The sequence below is a fragment of the Portunus trituberculatus genome, chromosome 45 (assembly GCF_017591435.1).
Source record: "Portunus trituberculatus isolate SZX2019 chromosome 45, ASM1759143v1, whole genome shotgun sequence".
NCBI classification, from domain to species: domain Eukaryota; kingdom Metazoa; phylum Arthropoda; class Malacostraca; order Decapoda; family Portunidae; genus Portunus; species Portunus trituberculatus.
In genome coordinates, this window is record NC_059299.1 from 9,614,980 (window position 1) to 9,639,188 (window position 24,209).

The 24,209-nt window shown below is 43.1% G+C and overlaps 1 protein-coding gene across 5 annotated transcripts in view; it reads right to left on the bottom strand.

Moving 5' to 3' along the window:
- Positions 1 to 23,773, bottom strand: part of LOC123519387 (proton channel OtopLc-like) — a 92,387-nt gene extending 68,614 nt beyond the window's left edge. Inside the window, exon 1 of one of the 5 annotated variants that reach the window (XM_045280661.1) lies at positions 23,449 to 23,773. In XM_045280661.1, the coding sequence (XP_045136596.1) occupies positions 23,449 to 23,513 (65 nt within the window). In that variant the 5' untranslated portion in view covers positions 23,514 to 23,773. Of the gene's footprint in view, positions 1 to 6,717; positions 6,753 to 7,112; positions 7,261 to 23,448 lie in introns of those variants that run through there. The other 4 variants (XM_045280664.1, XM_045280666.1, XM_045280662.1 and 1 more) reach the window with 4 other exon arrangements.
- Between the last annotated feature and the right edge of the window lie 436 nt (positions 23,774 to 24,209).

A 24,209-nucleotide genomic window follows, 5' to 3' on the forward strand; every position in this document is an offset into this window, starting at 1 on the left:
AGTAGCAGTAGTAGTGGTAGAAGTAGTAGTAGTAGTAGCAGTAGATATGAAATAGCGGGCTGACCATCTATCATTTTCTGTCTTTTACGAACGTATCTATATTTGTGTTAGCCTTAAAAAGTATTGATTGCGAAGTCATCCAGTTTGTACGCGGTGTCAATGTAATGGCTTCATACTCCACTGCCTTGTCACACTTCTGTTAGTCATGAGAACACTGTAATGAATGATTTGCATGGATATCGAAAGAAAATGGTGGAATATGTTCAATTTCTATGCTACTTAGATAATCAATTAGTTCTAGTACGAGAAATAAAGAGTATAAAATGTTATGAATATTTGTGGATAAAATTGTATCTAGTGTTGAAATGGTTAAATATTTCCCTGGTGAGCTAAATGGTTAACCCTTTCAGTACCGTGACGCATTTTAATATTCGTTTTCCTTAATATTTGGTGATTTTATAAAGCTTCAGGAATTTATGTAGGAATTAGAATAGTGAAGACTCTGGCCATTTACCTTCTGGCCTCCATAGATCCTTCCTAATGTCAACAAAATCGTCTACGTCACACCCAAAACTCATAGTAAAATTGCATCTCAGTACTGAAGAGGTTAAATTTCCTCACATCACGTTCAGTTAACATAGTGGAATACAGTTTTTTTTTTCCTTCACTTGCCTCTTTTCTTTCTCTATTATCAAAGTAACTGCTATAAAATGACTCTCTTTCTTCGCTTTTTATTTCTACTTTTTCTCACTTTTTCTCTGCAACGTTGAAAATGAAAAGTCACTACATGTCTCAATAACTACAACAATGTACCACTACTTTTTGTTCTTAGTCTTCCAGTTTTAGTCTTTTTCTTTTTTTTCCTTGTGTGATCGAATTAATAAGTCGTTCATCTCAATAAGTGTCATGAAACAGGTTTGTCTTTTTCCTTCATCTTTTTTTCAACTTTTTTGTGAAGTGCTAAAGTCAAATATTACTTCACGTCTCAATAACTATGATGATGAAGCCTTCCACTCTCTCTCTCTCTCTCTCTCTCTCTCTCTCTCTCTGGTAAAGCAAGATCACCACTAAACACTTCACCACTACTAATACTGCTGCTACTATCGCCACTATCACCATCTATCTCCCTATTCATTCCCTTTATCTAGCACTAATTTCAAAAGAGTTTATCCCTATCATTCTTATCAGCCTCCACTTGCCACCTTAACATCTATGAGCCTAAAGGAACGATAAGACAGGTATTACAGGAATTAGCACTGAGATTATCACCCCTATTACTAGTCAATGTCTCACTCATCACCCTAAAAGTAAGGAAATCCAAAGTAAGGTATTGTAAAAGGAAGAGAAAAGTCATATAATCTGTTAAGAGGAGACAATATTTCCTCGGGGATGTCCAAGGTAAGATAAGTCAGTGTTTAGTTACGTGGATTGAACCAAAAGGGCGTATCAGGTATCGAGGAGAAGGAGAAAATACACAAAAAATAAACAAACCCTCTAAAAAAAAATGTGTGGCTACCAGACTAACCCACACACACACACACACACACACACACACACACACACACACACACACACATACACAAGGACGCCAGACAGGAGACCCATACATATAAAAACCTTGTCTTCCTTCCCTTCCACACTTCCCTTCCACACTTCCCTTTTTCTTAAGACCATGTAAAGAGATTCTCCTCAATTTTCCTCTCTCTCTCTCTCTCTAGCTCTCCCTCTCTACCTCTCCCTTCTAAAAGTGTCCCCAAGCGCGTCCCAAGGCAGTCGTGGTACAAAATAAAAGCTTATCTGAAACACTTATTAAGCCATTATCGAGGCCACGGAGACGCTTAGAGAGAGAGAGAGAGAGAGAGAGAGAGAGAGAGAGAGAGAGAGAGAGAGAGAGAGGGATGGAAAGGTAATAGCACCTTGGCAAGAACCTCCATAATGTAATCGGAAGTTCAAATCAGAAGGCAGGTGAGCAAAACATACCTGAGTCCCAGCTGTGCACTCTCTCTCTCTCTCTCTCTCTCTCTCTCTCTCTCTCTCTCTCTCTCTCTCTCTCAGGTGACCTACATTCCTATGGTCACCTCAGCTTCCCCTACAAAGGTACCCCGCCATTAGGAGCCGTATCGGAATACCATTACCATATCTTAATCTACTTCCATTGATCCATTTAAACAGAAGACCTTGGGGAAAGAAGTCGTGTGAAGGATGTTGAGTTTGAGGAACTAAAAAGTGCTGGTAGAGTTTGCACGCTTGAGGAAATAGATCAATTTGACAGAAAGAAGGTTTGTGAAGGATGTTGGATTAAGAGATATGGACTGAATAATGTAAAAAGTTGAGGAAATAGAATAGCTTAAGGAAAAAGAAGGTTGCATGATGTTACATTAGAACAAAATAAGAATATGTAGTAAATAGCTGGAGAGTTGAAAAGTTAGAGTATTTTGAGGGAGGTTTGTATGATAGGTGTTAAATAAAGATATATGGATTCAGTAGTTTTAAAATTTCAGAAGTGGTTTGATTAGAAATATGTGTTAAGAGGTTGAACAGTTGAAAAAATAGAGTAGTTTGAAAAAAAAAGTAGAGTGGAGGATTTTAAGCTTGAGTGTTAAAAAATATTGATGAAATAAAGAAAGTTAAGATTGGTAAGAGAAAGGAATGCGTTGTTTCTTAGATTGTTGAGTAAATAGCTTGAGAGTTAAAAAGCTAGTGTTTTGAGGGAAGTTTGTGTGATAGGTGTTAAATAAAGATACATGGATTCAAAAGTTTTAAAATTTGGGAATGAGTGATGTTAGATTAAAAGTTGTTGAAATATATCTTAAGAGGTTGAACAGTTGAAAAATGAGTGTAGTTTGCAAAAAAGACAGTAGTTTGAAGGATTCTAAGCTTGAGTGGTAAAAATATTGATGAAATAAATAAAATTACCAGATTTTTTGAGATTTTTAACAATAATGAATGAAAATGAGATGTTTTCATAAAAAAAGTTATAAAAAATTACAGAATACTATGAATTCATTTTTTTCTGAATTTCGAAATATTTTTTATTAAGGAAGAATCAAGGACGTGAAATTATAGGATGCACAAAGAAAATTATACCTGCATGGAGAAAGATAAAAAAAAAAATGAAAAGTTAAGATTATCAGGAAAAAAATGGCGTTTTTCTAGGAATTTCGAGATAATTATTTTTTCATAGTGGGAAAATCGAGGACGTGAAATTATAGGCTGTATAGAACAACAACAACAACAGAAAAAAACGTTAAAAAAAGATGAAATGTTGAAATCCTAGACACGAAGTAAATCATAATACATATCATTTTTTTTTCAATTAAGTTTCGAGATCATTTTTTTCCTAGTCAACTATTTTTTCTTCGTTTTGCTTCACTTTCTAAACTTTTAACGTCTCATTTGACCTCCCCCTTATCGGATCAGTGGAGACAATTGGATGCTCGCTTCACTCTGCCCTGTATTCAGAAACCCCTTAATCTCCTGCCATGACTGTTTTCAAAGGCCAGTGAGATGCTTAGCTGGGTTGTCATGCCCTTATCGTGTCAGTACTATAAATATCTTGTTAATCTGTCACTAAAACCATCAAAACACCCTTGGAAATCCGTGTAACTTTATCGATAGCGCCTTTTGAAATAGTGGGGTTCAGCACTGTGTTTGAATTGTTTCTCTTCTGTACGAGGAAACCAGACTCACTGACACACACACACACACACACACACACACACACACACACACACATACAAAAAGCTGACCTTACCTGTCTCCCACTTCACCGCTTTCTCCTTCCGTGCACCATAACAGTCACCATCACAACGTCATCGCCACTACTTCTATTACCACCTTTATTATCACCATTATTAACACCTAAATTTTGTCGGTGTGTGTGTGTGTGTGTGTGTGTGTGTGTGTGTGTGTGTGTGTGTTTTGCCACTCACCACCACCATCACCAACCTCAGTTTTAATGACGCTGATAATAGCATGATGATGAGTGTGTATGTGTGTATGCATGCATGTCACCACCCTCACTTTTCCCATCATCACCACCACCACCACCTTTCGTTCAAGATGCTAATAATGATGACAATAATAATGACGATGTGTGTGTGTGTGTGTGTGTGTGTGTGTGTGAGTAAGTGTGTATCATAACATTAACCCTCACCAACACCACCACCACCCCAATCATCATCATCACCACACAAAAACACCAATTCTCAGCTTCCTGGCCACAATCGGAAGTTGGTGAGGGAGCGGGTTTCGATCACTGGGACGAGACAAGCGAACGAAGCCTTGACCGAGAACCCGAACCATTTTTGTTGCTCCGAACCCTCAAACCCCCGAACCCTTGTCTCGAGTGAACCTTGAGTGAACCAGCGATAATTTGGTGAACTTGTCTGCATAATTTGAGCGGAAGAGAGAGAGAGAGAGAGAGAGAGAGAGAGAGAGAGAGAGAGAGATTGGTACGACTTTCACACATCACTGATTTTACCTCCTCCTCCTCCTCCTCCTCCTCCTCCTCCTCCTCCTCGCCCTTTTTTTCGTTTTCTTCTATACCTCCTCCTCCTCTAATCTTTTATCCTCTTCTTCCTCTTCCTCCTTATGTTCCTCTCCTCCTCTTCTCCTTTCTCCTAATTTTCCTGCTTCCTTTACTTTTTATCCTTGTTCTCTTCCTCCTCCTCCTCCTCCTCCTCCTCCTCTTCTGTCTTCACTATAACAACACTTCCGAGGTATCCACATTAGCACTCAGACAAAGAAACAAGAAAAAAAAATAACAAAGACAGCAAGGGCAACAGTAGAGGAGGAGGAGGAGGAGGAGGAAGAGGAGGAAGAGGCGGGAGAGTAGAGAGAGTAGTAGTAGTTATGCAAGAGGATATAAGCAGGAAGAGAAAAAGAGAGCACAGAGGAAGATGGAAAGGAAGGAAGGAAGGAAGGAAGGAAAGAAAGACGAGGACAAAGGATGGTAAGGAAGGAAGGAAGAACAGGATGAGTACGAATAAGGAAGAAGGAAGACAGGAAAAAGAATGAGAGAGAGAGAGAGAGAGAGAGAGAGAGAGAGAGAAACAAAAGCAAAACAGTTATATCTTATCTCAAACACACACACACACACACACACACACACACACACACACACACACACACGCATAAACACCCACTTAATAATCACAATTAACGACCAAATAAGCACCATACGTGGACTTAATCGAATCAAACTACATAGTGATCAAAACAAAACCTATTCTTGACTCTCGTAAATCGTAACTTATAAAAAAAAAATTAACTAAATAAAATAGAAATACTAATAATAAAGTCTTCAAAACTGTATACAAAGTCGGATCGAGCGAGGATTTCAAGACCATTAGAAAGTGGTCTCATTATATTTCCAATGGAGGCGGTTTTCTTTTTCTTTTTTTTTTTTCTTTACATCAACTGATAGAGGGAGGGAGGGAGTGGGAGAAGGGTGGGGGTGAGGGGTCCTTTAGCCTAGTGAATTCGTGTTTCAGTTGACCTTGTGGCTGACCTTAAATATCTATCCTCCTCCTCCTCCTCTTCTTCCTCCTCCTCTTCTCATTTCCCCTTTTCACCTTTCATGGTATCAATTACTGTTTCATTTTTCATCTTGTGGTTCTCTCTCTCTCTCTCTCTCTCTCTCTCTCTCTCTCTCTCTCTCTCTCTCTCTCTCTCTCTCTCTCTAATGTCAACCCACAGTGAACTTCAGCCTCCCAAGTTGTCGCTCTCATTAATTCACTATTTTTTTTTTCGCTAATGATAAGTTTCTGTTAATTAGAGTGAGACTGTGAATGTTAATGGAGTCGTGATCTTGAAGTGATAGTTCGATTATTACTTTTATTACTACTACTTTTACTACAGTTACTCTCACTACACACACACACACACACACACACACACACACACACACACACACGTCAGTAAATGGGAGAGGAGAGAACGAGTGATACCTTTCCTCTCAGATTTTCGTCTCGTCTCTTAGATTTTTTTCACTATCGTCTTTCTCACTGTCTCAGACATTCATCTCACAATCATCGTCTTCACTTCGTTCTTCCCTTGCCTCGTCTTCTCATCCTCTCCCACTCCTTGCCACACATTCAGTTTCTTATTCACTCCCAACTCATTGCGTCCCTCTCACAGTGACCCAGACAGGCCACCACTAAGCCTAGATAAAACATCACCGCAGCAGCACTATTGGAAGCAGCACAAGGTGAGGCTAGGCTGGTGTCGACATCACACAAGGCGCTTCACCAAATACCAAAGAGTGAGAAGATGAAGTGTAGAAGAGAGAGGTAGAGATGCTCACACTGGTGACTGGCACGTGCTTGGGAGCGAGACGCGTGCACCGTAGAGGCACGGAGGCAACACACACACACGCGGGCACGCTGTCTTGCTTAGCTACGTGACACTGTGAGGCAGTTTCCTGTTCCCAATGGAGGGGCGACCTGGTGACCTTAGAGCAAGTCAGGGCGAGTCACTAAGCTGTCCAGGAGACCACCGTAGCCTGTCACGCGCGCCAGTCACGGGGCGGCCAGTGTACTACCTGTGCACGGCCCTCGCTAGGTACTGTCCCGTGGCGGCACCCTCCTCGACACAGGTGACATTGTAGGCCGTAGGTACGGGCCGGAAGAGCAGGGGTCATGGCTACCTGGCAGCGGCATCGCAAAGGGCGCGGCGGTGGCAGTGTGATGGTGGCGTGGTGGCACTCAGTCTTACCTGTTAGGATGGAGGTACATGATGGCTCAGGTGAGGTCCCTTCAGCCACCAAACGAACACTGGGCCTCCGTCAGCGACCCAGACCTGGCGTGGCCACCGCCCCCGCCGCATGACCTCGCGCCAAGGCCACGCCGGTGAGGCCACATGACCCACGAGGACCAAGGCGACCCACCCCCGCCCCGTCCCGCCCCTCACCACGCCTTAATGACCTCCCCTATTCTCAGGGCAGGCAGGGCACGAGCCGCCCCAACTACGCCACGGGCACAGATAGAGGCTGCCAGGGATAAACAGAGAGAGAGAGCGCGAGAGAGGGAGGAGGAGAAAAAAGGAGGAAGGAAGGCGAGAGGCGGGCGGTAGTTTCACTTTATAACTAAAAAACGCTTCCATTTACTCACGGCGTCACCTCGATGGTCGGGATGGACTGCTGGTGCTGCTCCATACTGGTCCTCCACCCAGCCCGTCGCTACAGACCACACTGCCACGCCGCCCCTCTCTCTTTCTATTCCTCACTCACACACAGACACACATACAGACACACACACACACACACACACACACACACACAAACTCTCACTCTCTCTCAAACGCCTGACATTTAACCACCAATGCTTTTTCTTTCGTGTCACAAATTCGTTCGTGTAAGAGTGACCGGGGGCGACGAGGCGAGGTTACAGGTAAAAACCGCGACAGATGACCTCCCGCCTCAGCCCACGCCGCCCACACCACACACACACACACACATACACAGACACGCACAAGGCCACACAAAGCCTATGCATCAGGCAAGTGACAAGCGGAGAAATGAATGTGAACGAGAGAAAAAGAACCAAAAAAATGACATGAAACGAGGTAAGTGCAAATGTTATATTACTACGAACTGGTGGGGAGTCAGGTCGAGGCGCTGGTTGGGGTGGGTTTGGGTGGGTCAGGGTGGGTTGGGGTGGGTTTGGGTGGGTCGGGGTGGGTTGGAGCAGGTCTGTGGCACCCTTACCTGACCTAACGCCATTCACCACCGCACTTGAGGGTCGCTTGGGGGAATAACGCAACATAACGCACCTTAGTGAACCTCAGCTAACCTCACTTCCTTAGCCTAACCTAACGCAATACCAAACCTTTACGCATCTCCATTTCGTTAAATAGGACCAATTTTTCTCCTTCCGGTTACACGACCTTGCCTTTCCCTCTCCTTCCTCCTCTTGCTCCTCCTGCCGAAGAGAAAGTAAAGGAGGGTGTGGCTGTCTCGGTGGCGCTGGTGGTGGTCATGGTGGCGGTGATGGTGGTGGTGGCAACATTCCAAAACTTGACCATCTCTCGGCCACTCTCCTTACCCCTCTCTCTTCCTCTCTACCTCTCGCTCTTCCTCTCTCTAGTCTCTATTTTGCAACACTTCTGCGACACATCACTATATTCAGGCTCTAGTTGAAGTGATACGAGTTTTTAAAGGTGTTTTCATGGTTCTAGTAACAGATTAACAAGATTTCTTCATTATTAGGACAGACACTCTTCAGAACCTGTCTAAGTATCTTTGTGGCCTTTGAAAATTGTCGTGGTGAGAGAGCAAAGCGTCTGAATATGGTCTCTCTCTCTCTCTCTCTCTCTCTCTCTCTCTCTCTCTCTCTGGGTCTTGTAGTAAAAGCACCTTCCCTCTTGTTAGGAATGTCAAGGGGCCTTTATGTGTGTGTGTGTGTGTGTGTGTGTGTGTGTGTGTGTGTGTGTGTGTGTGTGTGTGTGTGTAATTAATCAGACATAGATAATATAAGTTCTCTCTCTCTCTCTCTCTCTCTCTCTCTCTCTCTCTCTCTCTCTCTCTCTCTCTCTCTCTCTCTGCCTTCCCCTCCTCCCTCTCTCCCTCTCCTTTTAGTACCTTTGCCTCCTCTCTTATCATTCCCTCTCTTATCTCACTATTTTGCCTCCCCATCTCTCTCTCTCTCTCTCTCTCTCTCTCTCTCTCTCTCTCTCTCTCTCTCTCTCTTCCAAGGACCAATGTGTCTTGCTGCTGTTTGTTCTTCCTTTCGTTTCCCTTGTGTTGCTTACCTTCCCCGAGAATTATAATAAAATATGCAAAAAATAGGAAAAAAAATAAAGAAGTAATGCTTGAATGAGGAAGGTTAAGGTTAGAGAGAGAGAGAGAGAGAGAGAGAGAGAGAGAATTACAACACACGGGGGGAGGGAAGGTAAACTATTCTCTCTCTCTCTCTCTCTCTCTCTCTCTCTCTCTCTCTCTCTCTCTCTCTCTCTCTCTCTCCAGGGGTCGCGGTCACTTAAACAAGTATTTCTATCGTAAAGTGAAACAATTTGTCCAACTTCCTGTGTGTGTGTGTGTGTGTGTGTGTGTGTGTGTGTGTGTGTGTGTGTGTGGCCAAGGATGTAAATAAGGCGAACTGTACCAAACATATGATTAATTAACCTAGCTATGGAAAAAATATATAATTTGGTAATAGAAATTGATAAAAAGATGAAGAGAAGATTGAGAAACAAGATTTTTTTTTTATCCTATTGTTTTTTTAAGTTCCTTTTTCTTTTTCTTCTATTCTTTTCCTTCGTTTTTTCCTCCTAATCTGAACGCCGCTGCTAAATTTTCTCTATTACGTTCCACACTTTATCACCCTCACGCGTGTCTCTTCCTTTGCATTTTATTTCCATGTTTTTTTCCTCATTTGTGCTGTAAATGTCTCTGCCAATCTTCATCTTCCTCCTCCTCCTCCTCCTCCTCATCTCCTCCTCCTCCTCCTCCTCGTCTTCAGTCCTTTCCCTTCTTAGACAATAATAGAAACCAGACGAATATTATCAATGCTAGCTAAGTAAACATTAAGATGGTAGAGGGACACACACACACACACACACACACACACACACACACACACACACACACACACACACACACACACACACACACTCTACCCAGACAAAAATAATAACAAAAATAGCCTTGAAAAAAAAAAAAAGAAAAGCGATTGTCTCGTGAAAACTGGGCGACTTTCCTTCAGATTTCTCTTTCCTGGGCAAAAAAGTAATTATAAGCCCCGAGGAAAAAACGAGAGAGAGAGAGAGAGAGAGAGAGAGAGAGAGAGAGAGAGAGAGAAAGGGGAGAATGCATACACTGACGCATCAAAGCCAAATGTCAAACTTTCCGGCAGGGCTACGATAAGGAAGTCGAGGAAACTGACGCACTAAAACCACTGTGAGACTTTCAATAAAGGATTAGTCGCTATCAGAAAGGTTGCCACAAGAGAGTTGAGGAATCTGACGCACTAAAACCATCTATAAGACTTCCTGATAGATGCGTCATATTGAGAGAGCTACTTTAACCCCTTCAGTACTATGACGCGTCTTCATATGCATGCTTCTTACTATTTGGCGATTTAAAATATTGAAGACTGGCCATTAATCTTCTGACCTCCATAGACCCTTCCTAATGCAAATAAAATCATGGTAAAAATGCGTCCCAGTACTGAAGAGGTTAAGGGATCAAACCACCGAGAAATGTTGGTATTGATGTTTTGGTGTTTTTGTTATCAATGGTGGTGGTGGTGGTGGTGGTGGTGGTGGTGGTGGTGGTGGTGTTATTGTTTCCTTGTTAATAGTGGTGGTGATGGTGGTAGTGGTGGTTAGCGATGGTCATACTGGTGGTAGTGGTGGTGTTGTTGTTATTGTTTTCTTGTTATTGGTAGAAATGGTGGTGGTGGTGGTGGTGGGGTTGGTGGTGGTGGTGATGGTGGTGGTGGGGTTGGTATTGGTGATGGTGGTGGTGATGGTGGTATTAGTGTTGGTGTTGGTGATGGTGGTGGTGATGGTGGTGCTAGTGTTGGTGTTGGTGGTGGTGGTGGTGGTAGTGCTGTATTTCATTTCAGTTAGTCAAGTCACCGCCGCAACAAAACCACCTGCACGACTCAACAGAAGATGCGTCGCTATTGGCAGAAGGTACGAAGCAGATTCTCTCTCTTGTTCTTTTCTTGTTCTTTTTTTTCTACTCAGCCTGATCCGATGATGAAAACAATGGCGAGTTTTATGTGGCGAGGAGAGAGCTTGTCTGTCTGATCAGTGTGTGTGTGTGTGTGTGTGTGTGTGTGTGTGTGTGTGTGTGTGTGTGTGAGTAAATTTGGAGGTGACCCCTCAGGACACATCACGGAGGAGGGACAGTGTGTGTGTGTGTGTGTGTGTGTGTGTGTGTGTGAGAATGGGGAAGTCCCTCCTGTCCTCCTCCTCCTCCTCCTTCATCTCCTTCTTTATCTTCATCAGGTGATAATATAACTGGTCCTCCTCCTTCCTTCCTTCCTTCCTTCCTTCCTTCCTTCTTTCTTTCCTTCCTTCCTCCATTCCTTCCTTCCTTTATTCCAACTCTCCTCTCCCTCCTCTTACAACTCCCCTCTCCCTTCCTCCCTCTTACAATTCTCCCTCTTCCTAAACTGCGCACTTGGCCCTCCCCTCTCCTCCCCTTGCTCCTTCCCTCTCCCTACTCCCTCTTCCTCCCCTCCGACGCCGCCCACCGATCCCCAGCGCCCTTCCAACTCGGCAACTGGCCACCACGCCTTTAGGACATCTAGTATATGGAGGAGAGGGAGGGAGGGGGAGAGAGAGGAAGGTTGGGGAGGGAAAAGAAAGGGTAATAAAAGGAAGTAAGAGAGAGAGAGAGAGAGAGAGAGAGAGTTGGGAAAGGAAAAAGAATGGAAGGGAGAGAAAGAGAGGGAGAAAAGGAGAAAAGGAGAGTGGAAATAGAAAAATGGAGACAAGGAAGGGAAATGAAGGCAGGAAAGGAAGGAGAGGGATAAAGGTGGAAAGGAGGGGAAAGAAAACGCAAGGAAAGGCCAGAAAGAGGAACAAAGCAAAGGAAAAGAAAGGGGAAGTGACAAATAATCCACCTTGTAATAGTTTTCTTGCCTAATCATTCCGAAAATAAATGTTCCTTGGTTGATCATTTTGGGTTTTATCTTGCATCTCGTGGTGGTGGTGGTGGTGGTGGTGGTGGTGGTGGTGGTGGTGGTATTGATGATGACACCAGGGTTTTCTTGCTTAATCATACAGAAAAAAAAGGTTCTCAGTTCCTAATCTTGTGTTTTATCTCAGATCACGTGGTGGTGATGCTGGTGGTGATGGTGGTGATGATGCTGGTGGTGGTGGTGGTGGTGGTGGTGATGAGTAGCATTTCCTCAGATCCTTCCTAAAGTGTTTCGAGTCTCAGTGGTAATGGTGATGATAATGGTGATGATGGCAGTGATGGTGGTAGTGATGGTGACAGTGCAAAACAAAACTATTAATCAGAATAGGAGACGCAGAGGAAGATGATGCAAGGGACAGGAAGAAATGAAGAACACACCTACGCACATACCTCCGACTCCTCTCTATATATAAACACCAGGAGGAGGAGGAGGAGGAGGAAGAGGAGGAGGAGAGGAAGAAGAGAAGAAGAAAAATAAAAACTGCAAAAGATGACAGATACAAAGAAAATGCAAGTAATAGAAACAAATGGATAACACACAATAAGCAAGCAGCGAAAGAAGAAAACCAAGAAGAAAAAGAAAAAAAAAAAGAAGGAAAGAACTACATAAGATGAGTGATACAAAGATAGACACAAGAAACAAACAACAAATACCCCAAAAAACTAAATAACGAAAGAAAAAAAAAACAAGCAGAAAAAGAAAAAAAAGAAGAAAAAGAACTACAAAGATAAGATACAAAAAAAAAAGATACAAGAAACAAGTAACAGAACAATCTTACATATCGCTAAAAGAAAATAAGAAAGGAACGATGTAGCAATGAAAAGATAAACTAATACAGCTCCTCAGCCAGTCCCGTACACTTCTACTAACTAAGGGGAACCAATGCACGTCACTCCTTACACGTCCTCCCCACACAGGCGCCACACAGGTACACGGCGCAATCAAGGCGTCTAATGAGAGAACACGTGGCGGGACCGTTCAAAGCAGTGTGTTTATCGTCTTGTATTTTCTAATGTTATTTTTTTCTCTTCATTTTTTCTTTATCTATTCTTTTGTGTGTAATGAAGAGGCAAGAGGAGAAAAAAGAGAAGAAAAAGAAGAATTCAGGCCACTCACGTCACTTATCACAGAAACAAATGGTGATGCTGCGTCTGATAAGATATGGAGGAGGAGGAGGAGGAGGAGGAGGAGGAGGAGGAACAAGGAAAACGAAGAAGTCAGTTTTATTTTGTGGTTTTATTTCGTCTTCGCTTCCTGTATACGTGTGTGTGTGTGTGTGTGTGTGTGTGTGTGTGTGTGTGTGTGTGTGTGTGTGTGTGTGTGTGTGTGTGTGTGTGTGTGTGTGTGTGTGTGTGTCTTGGGTCAGGGCGTGGGGTGTGGAGCGTAAGAGTGGGGAATTGGAAGACTAAAGAGCAAAAGTTAAAAAGTTCAGAGCCTTCGTGAAATGATAATGTAACCTTTTTGAAGTAAGCAATTATCGAAAACTATTATTGTGCAAAAGTCACTAACAAACTTTCTAATACCACATATGCACACACACACACACACACACACACACACACACACACACGCATGCACATTTTATTTTGAAAACGCTTTATTTCCTTATCAAAACTCATTATAAAGGCTACAAAGATGATTACTGAGGTTTTCATTTGTGTTTATTTCAATGATAATCGCTTCTTCCTAACCTAACCTAATCTAACCTAACCTACCCAGTTTACTACCGAAATCATAAGCACACCCTTGAAAATCACAATCACTGCTTACTGGAGCCTGTTAGAGTGAAGCATACGAGTGATCAGGTTATAATCATTTCAAGGGCAACAAAGATTACTAAAGCATTACCAACATCATAAAAACGCCCTTGAAAATCACGATACTTCCTACTGTCGCTTGTCAAAATATATGCAGCACAAGGGCAGGTGTAATGATCATTCCAAAGCCAAAAGAAATGGGTAGAGAGGTTTTCATAAATATTTTCCTCAGTAGTAATGCAGAAAGCCTCGTAAACTAGAACTGCAATTATGTAAACACCTTTGAAAACTACAATAACAACAACTTTTACTGAAACTTGTCAAAGTCTACACGGTCCACGGAGATTAATTGTGAGGTTCTTAAGTGTGTTTCTGCCAATGGTTATTCAAAACGCTTCTTAAACCACAATCGAAATCATGGAAATACTCTTAAGAACTATAGTAAACTACAATAACTTCCGCTAAATCATGGAAACACCCTTGAAAACAACAAAAACTACAAAAACTTCTACTAAAACTTGTCAAAATCTACACGTTGATTACTAACATGAGTGTATTTTCTCACAATGATTATTCAAAACACCTCATAAACTACCACTGCAATCGTGGAAACACACTTAAGAACCACGACATTTATTACAACCAGCCCAAATACACACGTTGGGTCCACGGTGAGGTACAAACAAGGCATAGTGAGATGAGAATACCCAAAAAAGACATCATGGAAATCCCAGTTTGGCCCGCAGCTCTCGCCTCGCCTCACATTGGAAGAGGGATCATGGAAAGCAGGTGGCGGCGTGAGGGGAGTCCCCGGAACACGCCCATTCTATGACACCACCTCTTGGCTTTGTGTTCGCCTCTATTCACTCACGTAGACGCTTGCACGGGGAAATGCCAGCAGGTTAGGTGAGGTGGCCGAAACGCAGTACAGAATGCCAAGCTGGATTTGATTTGGGTTCGGGTTAATTAGCTGAGAATTCTGTGTGAGCTTGAAGGTATTGTGGTTTGTGGGTGATGTTCTGTTGCTGTGACTGACGTTTGTTGTTATTATGGTGAGTATAGGTTATGGGAGAGGGAGAGAGGGATTGATGGAGGTAGAGAGATGGATGTGTGTAAGAGAAGAAAGGAAGAAAGGAATAGAAGGATGGAAGAGTGTTAAAGAAAAATGGGTGTATATAAGAGAAGGAATAAAAGAAAGGAAGGAAAGAAAGAAGAAAGGACGACTAGGTGAATGAAAGAAGGAAGAGAAATGAATGAAGAGAATGAAAGAAAGAAAATAAGGATTGAAGAGAGGTAAAGAGAAATGGGTGTATATAAGTAAAGGAATGAAAGGAAAGGAAGGAAAGAAAGAAGAAAGGATGACTAAGTGAATGAAAGAAAACGAAATAACAAAACGAAAATAACATGAAACAATCCGAAAAAAATAACAATGAAAAAGACAAAAATAAATTACAATAAGAAAAAAAGAGAAAAAACACTTTAAAACAACAACTATTCAGAAAACGTGTCAACAACAAGCGTATATTCAAATGAAGACACGTAAAGCTTTAACCCCTTCAGTATTGGGACGCATTTTTACCGTGAGTTTCGGTACGGTTAGACCATTTTATTGACATTAGGAAGGGTCTATGGAGGATACAAGAATAATGGCCTATCTTCACTACTTTAATCCCCCACAAAAGTTTCTGAAGCTGTATAAAATCACAAAAATTTAACCAGAAGAAATATGAAAACGCGTCATGGTACTGAAGGGGTTAAAACACTCAACCTATTTCACTTCCTTCCACCAAACACCACAACACAGACCCCGCAACACAAACTTTACAAACAAAACAAAACACAGAAATAAACAAAGCAACATTCTCCTAACTTAACGAAAGACTCCAAAACAAGACTAATTTCACTTCCTCAAAAACACAACGAGATAATCCAAACCTTGAGACGGAGAGACGAGGCGAGGCTTGGGCGAGGCTGGACAAGAGAAACACTCACAAAAACACGAACAGGTTCCCTCACCGAGACAAAGTAGAGATAGGAAGGGCATTTGTTTATAGGGCAAGATATTTTACCCATTCCAAGGCACCCAAACCCTTTTATTTCCTTCACCCTTCACCATCCACCACCTCCATCTCCTTCCGTCTCTCCATCCACACTTCCACTGGCCAGGAATGTCACCTTAATAAATCTCCGAGCAAAAAGTCCACAACAAGGAGCTTGTAGTAGTGAAAAAACAGCAATAAAAAGAAGATTAATGCTCACAAAAATATATGGACTTGGAAATAAGCATAAGTGGAAGTTACAAGGGTTTCAGAGAGAGAGAGAGAGGTCACAGCCTTACTTAACCCCACATGTCCAAGATTAAAGAGAGAGAAATGGCTTGGCACGGAGGAAGAGGAGGAGGAGAAAAGGAGGAACACAAAGGAATACAAAGGAAAGCCGCAGCAACAAACCACTTGGTCCTTTCGAGGCATTTTGGTAACTACTTCTAACTGGCTACAGATAAGAGAGACATGACAGTACAGGAGGAGGAGGAGGAGGAGGAGGAGGAGGAGGAGGACAAAATGAAAGCAGGAACGATAAGGAGAGAGCACACACACACACACACACACACACACACACACACACACACACACACACATACACTAATTCCAGAAGAAAGAGAGAGAGAGAGAGAGAGAGAGAGAGAGAGAGAATGGGGTCATTATTTTTCATGTTGTCTATATACGCATAACATCTCCTCCTTCCTCCTCCTCCTCCTCCTCCTCCTCCTAGCCGTGAAAATGTCAACAAGTGAATGTCATTTTCAATCATTTTCTCTCCATTTATTCTGGGAGAAGAAGAAGAAGAAGAAGAAGGAAAAGGAAAAGAAAGAGAAGATGGAGAAGGAGGAGGAGGAAAAGGAAAAGGAAAAGGAGGAGAAGAAGGAGAAGGAGAAGAGAAGAAGAAGAAGAAGAAGAAGAAGAAGAAGAGAAAAAAGTAGTAGTAGTAGTAGTAGTAGTAGTAGTAGTAGTAGTAGAAGCAAAGAAAAAGGAAATAAGAAAAATAAGATAAAATTTCCGGATAATTTTCAGAACAAATCAACACTCTCTCTCTCTCTCTCTCTCTCTCTCTCTCTCTCTCTCTCTCTCTCTCTCTCTCTCTCTCTCTCTCTCTCTCTCTCTCTCTCTCTCTCCGGTAGTGCCAGCAGACTCACTCGCTCGGAACAAATGAGCTTGACTTTAAAATCCAACAAAGCTATAACTTTTTGTGAGAGAGAGAGAGAGAGAGAGAGAGAGAGAGAGCAAGGATATTACTTCTTAGAGCAGGACAAGGTCGGGGCCACACCCACAGTCACCCCCCCCATCTCACAACCTCAACCCCTCCCCATAGGCACTCCAGCCATACCATATACACCCATACACTGCCATACACTCCCATACACTGTCATACACTCCCATACACTCCCATGTAATACCATACACTCCCATACATACTGCCATACACGCCCATAAACTACCATACACTCCCATACACACTCCCATACACTCCCATACGTACTGCCATACACCCTTCCTTCTTATCATTCGTCACCATTTACTTTCATTCTACTTCCTCTTTCTATTCTTTCTTCCTCCTCTTCTTCTTCCTCTTTTTTTCTCCAGTTTTTTTTCGTTTTCTTATTTTATTTATTCCGGTTATTATTATTTTTGTTTCTGTTCTGGTTCTATTATCTTATGCATCTGTCCTCTCTCTCTCTCTCTCTCTCTCTCTCTCTCTCTCTCTCTCTCTCTCTCTCTCTCTCTCTCTCTCGTGTGTGTGTGTGTGTGTGTGTGTGTGTGTGTGTGTGTGTGTGTGTTACTACGTAGTTTCTCTCCTTCCTCCTTTCTCTTTTCTTAATTTCCTCCTCCTCCTCCTCTTCTTCTTCTTCTTCTTCTTCTTCTTCTTCGTCCTCCTCCTCCTCCTCCTCTTCACGCTTCTTCCATATTTTTGCCTTTATTCTTCTTCCTTGTCATCTTCCTTTTTTTCCCTCCTTCTTTCCCAAGTTCTTCGTGACTTTTTCTCACACCTCCTCCTCCTCCTCCTCCTCCTCCTCCTCCTCCTCTTCCTCCTCTTCTTTTTCTTCCGCTTCCCCGTCTTCGTCTTCGTCTTCTCTCTCATCATCACTTTGTTCTCTCTCTCTCTCTCTCTCTCTCTCTCTCTCTCTCTCTCTCTCTCTCTCTCTCTCTCTCTCTCTCTCTCTCTCTCTCTCTCACATACCCTCTTAGCTTAAGTCATAGACTAATCTTCCCTTCCCTCTCCCTCCCTCTCCCTCTCCCTCTTCCTCTCCCTCTCCATTTCCCCTCTTCCTCTCGCCTCTCCCTCTCTCTCCCTCCCTCCATCACGATATCCAACCGTGACCAAATGCTACAATAACTTTAATGAGAGAGAGAGAGAGAGAGAGAGAGAGAGAGAGAGAGAGAGAGAGAGAGAGAGAGAGAGAGAGAGAATGATATATAAAATGAAGACAAAGAAAAATTAAGAGGAGAGATAGAGAGAGAGATAAAGAGGAAGAAGAGAGGTCGAAAGAAGAAGAGGAGGAGGAGGAGGAGGAGGAGGAGGAAGATGAAGAGAAAGGAGGTGAAGAATGAGGGGAGGGAAAAAAGTGGAAGGGAAAGGTAAGCAAGAGGCCATAAATAAGAACGAACGAAGGAAGGAAGGAAGGAAGGAAGGAAGGAAGGAAGGAAGGAAGGAAGGGTCAGATGGAGGTAAGGAGGAAAGGAGGTGAGGAGAAAAGAACTGGTTATATGAAGGAGAGAGAAAGAGGGAGAGGATGGAGGGAGGGGAGTGAGTGGAGGGAGAGGGTGGAGTGAGGGGAGGGGGAGGGTGGAGTTAGGGAGGGGAGGGTGGAGAAGGGAGGGAAGGAGGAAAGGAAATGAGAAGAGGAAAAAAAAAGAGAAAAGGAGAATTGAGAAACTAATCAGGGTCAGAGGGCTAGAGAGAGAGAGAGAGAGAGAGAGAGAGAGAGAGAGAGAGAGAGAGAGAGAGAGAGAGAGAGAGAGAGAGAGAGAGAGAGGTCAATAATGTCGTGGGAAATTAGGAAGCTGTATTTCTATCTTATAATTAGTGACACACACACGCACACACACACACACACACACACACACACACACACACACACACACACACAGAATGAATAAACAGTAAGTAAATGAAAAAGAAAAAAACTACGAAAAATAAAGAATATATAGATAGATAAGACGATAGACAGATAGATAGATGAATAAAAAGTTGAAACACGTAAATAAATGAGTGTATAGATAAGAATATACACATGAAATACATATTCTCGTATACCTTCACCTGCCTCAGCACCTGAACAAACCTGAACACTTAAGACAAATCAATTAACCACTTCAAGACTGGGACACATGTTGACCTTGAGATTTGTGTTCGAGTAGACCATATTATTTACATTAGGAAGTCTCTATGGAGGTTTGAAGGTTGTTGGCCAGAGTCTTTACCATTTTTAATTCCTCAAGTAAGTTTCTGAAGCTGTAAAGAATCACCAAATAGTTAGCACAAGGAACGAGGGAACGCGGCATGGTACAGAAGGGGTTAAACCAAACTTTACCAAAAATACAATAGCAGAAATTCAGAATAGACAATATTTTTCCTACCACTTCCTCTCTCTCTCCCTCTCGCTTTTCCTCTCCCTTCCTCTTCCTCTCCCTCTTCTTTCTCTCCCTCTCTCTCTCCGTCTCCCTTTCCCTCTCCCTCTCCCTCTCCCTCTCTCTTCCTTTCTCTCCCTTTCCCTCTCCCTTCCCTTCCTCTTCCCCTTCCCCTTTTCCTTCCTCTCCCTCTCCTCTTCCTTCATATCTCTCTCTCTCTCTTTTCTTCTCCGTTCCTCTTCCTCCCCCTCTTCCATCCTTTCCCTCTCTCTCTCCCTTTTCCTCTCTCTCTCCCTTTCCCTCTCCCTATCCCTCCCCCTCTCCCTTCCTCTAATACAAACACACACGAATACATTACACACTTAATCAGACACCTTTATTTACCTTTATTTTTTCTCCTTAATTACTCAACGCTTCGCTAGGTATACCGCCTGAACACCTAGCTATACCGCCTGAACACCTTAATTACCCAACGCTTCGCTAGGTATACCGCCTGAACACCTTAATTACCCAATGCTTCGCTAGGTATACCGCCTGAACACCTTAATTACTCAATGCTTTGCTAGGTATACCGCCTGAAAACCTGGAGGGACAGGTGAAGGGGAAGGGGCAGGGTGTGGAGGTGGTGGTGTTACGCCATTAAGGGTCACCAGGTCGCGTGCTTAATGTCAAGGTGGTGGTGGTAGTGGTGGTGGTGGTGGTGGTGAATACAGAAGATATGTCTTGTTTCAATTTTTTTTTATTATTCTCTCTCTCTCTCTCTCTCTCTCTCTCTCTCTCTCTCTCTCTCTCTCTTATACCCTCTTCCTATCATCTCCTGTTTGTATCCTCATCATCTCTTCCTCTTCCTTCTCCTTCTACCCTTCATAACACTACCCCCTCCTGTTCCTGATCCTCTCCTCCTCCTCCTCCTCCTCCTCCTCCTCCTCCTCCTCTACGGAAACAAGCTTACCATTGCAACACACACTATCTCAGTATTCCTTAAGGTCGTTTCTTCATTCCTAGGCTTCTCCCCTCTAAGGCTTCCTGCATGCTAAGGACGCCCTCTTCACGCCCTTGCTCTTCTCACGCCCACACGCCCATGTCACTCTCTTTTGTTTGTCGTTCGTGTTTTTCTGTTTCATCATAGTTGTTGTGAAGATTTTAGTTGTTGTGTGTGTGTGTGTGTGTGTGTGTGTGTGTGTGTGTGTGTGTGTGTGTGTGTGTGTGTGCGCGCGCTTCTCTAGTCTCTTGTTTTGTGTTGTGGTTATTACTAGTGTTTTTTGTGTTTTCTTAATAAAGTGTGATATTTTTTCATTGGTTTATGTCTTTTGTTTGTCTGTCTGTGTGTACGTCTGTTTGTTTCTTTCACGTAGTCTCTCGTTAAACCTTATTTTCTTCAGCCAATTTCTTCTTTCATCCTAAATTTCCAGCCCAGCTCAATCCCAACCTTCTTTTGAGCCCAATTCTTCCGCCAGCTAAACCTTTCCTTAACTGGTCTCTGTCTTTGTTTGTCTGTCAGTGTGTAAGTATGACTATTTCCTTGAAGTCTCTCGTTAAACCTTATTTCCTTCACCCAGTTCTCCTTTTATTCCAAACTTCCAACCCAACTGAATCCCAACCACCTTTTCAGTCCAATTTTCATACAAGCTAAATTTCTCCGCCCAACTTCGATTTTTCTTAGCCCAACTTTTGCAACCTAACTCTCTCCCAGCCCAATCCTCAACACCCTCCCAAACCGCCCCCCACAAAACCGGTCTCCCCTCCCTCTCCCACTCAGAAACTCCCTAAAAATCCCATTGGCCGTAAAGAGAAAAAAAAAACAGTGAGGGAACCAGCTACCCGCCTTGGGGCTCTTGAAGAATGCTGTCTGATATTAGGACGTATCTGGGCAAGGCTGGATTAAGCTGGGTGAAGCTGGGTTATGCTGGCTTAGGTTAGGCTCGGTTAGGCACACATTAATTTCCTATTTATTGATTTTTTTTATTTTCTTTGTGTGTGTGTGTGTTTGTGTGTTCGTTTGTTTAGTATCTAGATTGCGCTTGTTCTTCTATTGTTTTCTTTTATCGTTATTCTCTTCTTTATATTTATCTGCTTTTTTTTTGCTGTCATTCCTTTTATGTCATCATCCACTCATTTATTTTTGTTTTCTTTTATTTTTCACTTTTTGTTCTCTAATCTCATTTTCCTGTTCGTTACTATTATTCACTCGTTCTGCTCTGTTCATTTTTCTTTCACCCTTCTTAACACTCCTCCTCCTCCTCCTCCTCCTCCTCCTCCTCCTCCTCTTCCTCCGCTTCCTCAATGTGCTAAGCCTGTCAATAAATTACGTACATAACAGCTAATACGTGGCTGTGTGTGTGTGTGTGTGTGTGTGTGTGTGTGTGTGTGTGTGTGTGTGTGTGTGTGTGTGTGTGTGTGTGTGTGTGAAATACTAAAAGTTTAAGGACGAACACTTATCTACAAATTATTATTCCACCATGTTTTCACTTTCCCCTCTCTCCTTCCTCACTCCCTTCCTGTCACCTCTCCCTCTCCCTCTCCCTCTCCCTCTCCACCGCCCCATTAACCACAGGGACAAGATAAAGTAACCCCAAAATCAGGGTCACAGTTCAGAAAAAAGGTTCCTTGCCACATTCTAGAATTAATCTTTGTACCGGAAACCAGCATAGTGACACTCGCGCGCCCACGCATGTAGTACACACACACACACACACACACACACACACACACACACACACACACACACACACACACACACACACACACACACACACACACACACACACGTGTATGCCCCCCCTCCTTGTACAATTTCAGTGTAATTTTTGTTACATTGCCAAATGAATAAACCGTATTATTATTATTATTATTATTATTATTATTATTATTATTACGTATAGACGTACATTATATATCTATTGCTACTACTCCTATTAACACTATACTACTACTACTGCCATTACTACTACTACTACTACTACTATTACTACTACTACAACTACTACTACTACTATACTGTTGCAATTACTGCTGCTACAACTATTACTACTACTACTACTATTACTACTACTACTATTGCCGCTACAACTATTACTATTATTACTACTACTACTAAAATTACTATTACTACACTACCACTACTACTGCTACTACTACTATTACTACTACTGTTACTACTACTACCACTACCACAACCACCACCACCACCAACACCATCACTTTTACTACCACTACCACTAATACTAATACTCTACAATTTTCTCTTATTTACCACCACCACCACCACCACCACCACCGCCGCCGTCACTACTACGTGCAATAAGTCTGGTATATCCCAACACTGGTATGGAGGGCAAGGTTACGCGCATCTAATTAAACACCTGCTTCGTACCTGCCACCTGTCCCTGGGCGGCCATTTCACCTGCAGGGGCGAGGTGTGGCTTGGGCGTTTCCTTCGTGTGGCAATCTCCAAAACATGAACAAATTCCCAAAATACAAACACAGTCATTGGAAAATTTGAAAGAAGTAAGAAAAGGAAGGGATGAAAGGAAGGTTATGTAATGATGGTGAGTGATGGGATAAAGGAGAGATGGAGGGAGGAGGAGGCAGGGAGGGATGGAGGAAAGAAAGGAGTGACATGGGGGAGGAAAGGGATGAAAGGGGATTATGGGAGGGATCGTTATGTAAGTTTGTCAAAAGGGTTTGGTTAAGAAGTTGTGGTGTTGTGATGGCAAGTGACAGGTAGTGTGTGTGTGTGTGTGTGTGTGTGTGTGTGTGTGTGTGTGTGTGTGTGTGTGTGTGTGTGTGCGGCTAGTATCTTCTATTTCCTTTCTATAACGTGTCATTTTTTTTTTTATAAGTTTTTGTACATTTACATATTTTTCCCTCCAAACTGAAGCATTTTTCTTTTTCTCCAACGTAATTTCCCTCCAGCGTTACTTTCCATCACCTTCACCTTGTGCTTGATTCTTTTCCATATTTACTTTTTTTTTTCTCCATTCGTCTTTCCTTGAAGAATGTATTTATATTTTTTCTCCCACCATCACACGCACACACACACACACACACACACACACACACACACACACACACACACACACACACACACACACACGTTATATTTCAGTACAAAACCCCTTAAGAATCGCTAAGAAAAGATTTCGATAAGAATTCACAGTAAGAGCAACACTACACCACCATCAAAACACCATCACAACACCATCACAACACCGCCATCACCTCAACACACCATTCCTTACACACCCCTAACACCAGCACAACACCATCACCTCAACACACTATCCTTTGCACACCATCACTTATACACCATCCAGTAACATTACCACAACACAGGTCTACAATTACTCGTACCTTCAAATCAACACCATTAACTATAAAATCATTCCTAAAACAGTCACAAGTACTCACCAATCCTCAAAAATAACCTTCATGACTGGTGACGGCCAGGAGGTTTTGTGGCGGATGGCAGGCATGGTGGGCGGGGCACTGAGGGGTGTGGTGGGTGTTGTGGGCGTGCTGTTCTTTTTCGGACGCTTAGGAGTCAAAACCACAGGGGGTCTTGAGATTGTGGAGGGTATCTTGACCACCAGGGGGCCACAGAGCAGCTGGCCTGTCCCATCCGCCGCGCCAGGAGGCTTGGGTGCTCTCCCGGGGCCAGGTTCATGGTGGCGATGTGGTATGGCACGGAGGAAGGATCGTTTAGGTCATAGAAGTAGGGACCTGAAGGGCTAGCCATGACTGGAAGGTCCAACTGCGGCTTTCGTCTGAGTCTTAGTTGTTGTTGTTGTTGTTGTTGTTGTTGCTGCTGCTGCTGCTGCTGTTGTTGTTGTTGTTGTTGTTGTTGTTGTTGTTGTTGTTGTTGTTGTTGCTGCTGTTGCTGCTGCTGCTGTTGCTGCTGTTGCTGTTGTTGTTGGTCTCGTTGGTGTTCAGACGGAAGGAGGTGAGGTGGTGACTCCTGCCCTGCCTCTCCGGTACTTGCACTGGCTTCTGCTCGAGGCTTTGCTGTGTTATCGACAAGCTTCGAGGATTCAGGCTTCGTTGCACCACCGGCTGACGTGTTCGAATCAGACGCAGCTGGTTCGCAAGTCACGTCCTCCTCCTCAGTCTGACTTTCTTGGCAATCTTCAGCGTTCATGTCCTTCCCTGGTGTGGGTAAGGCCCCCTCGCTT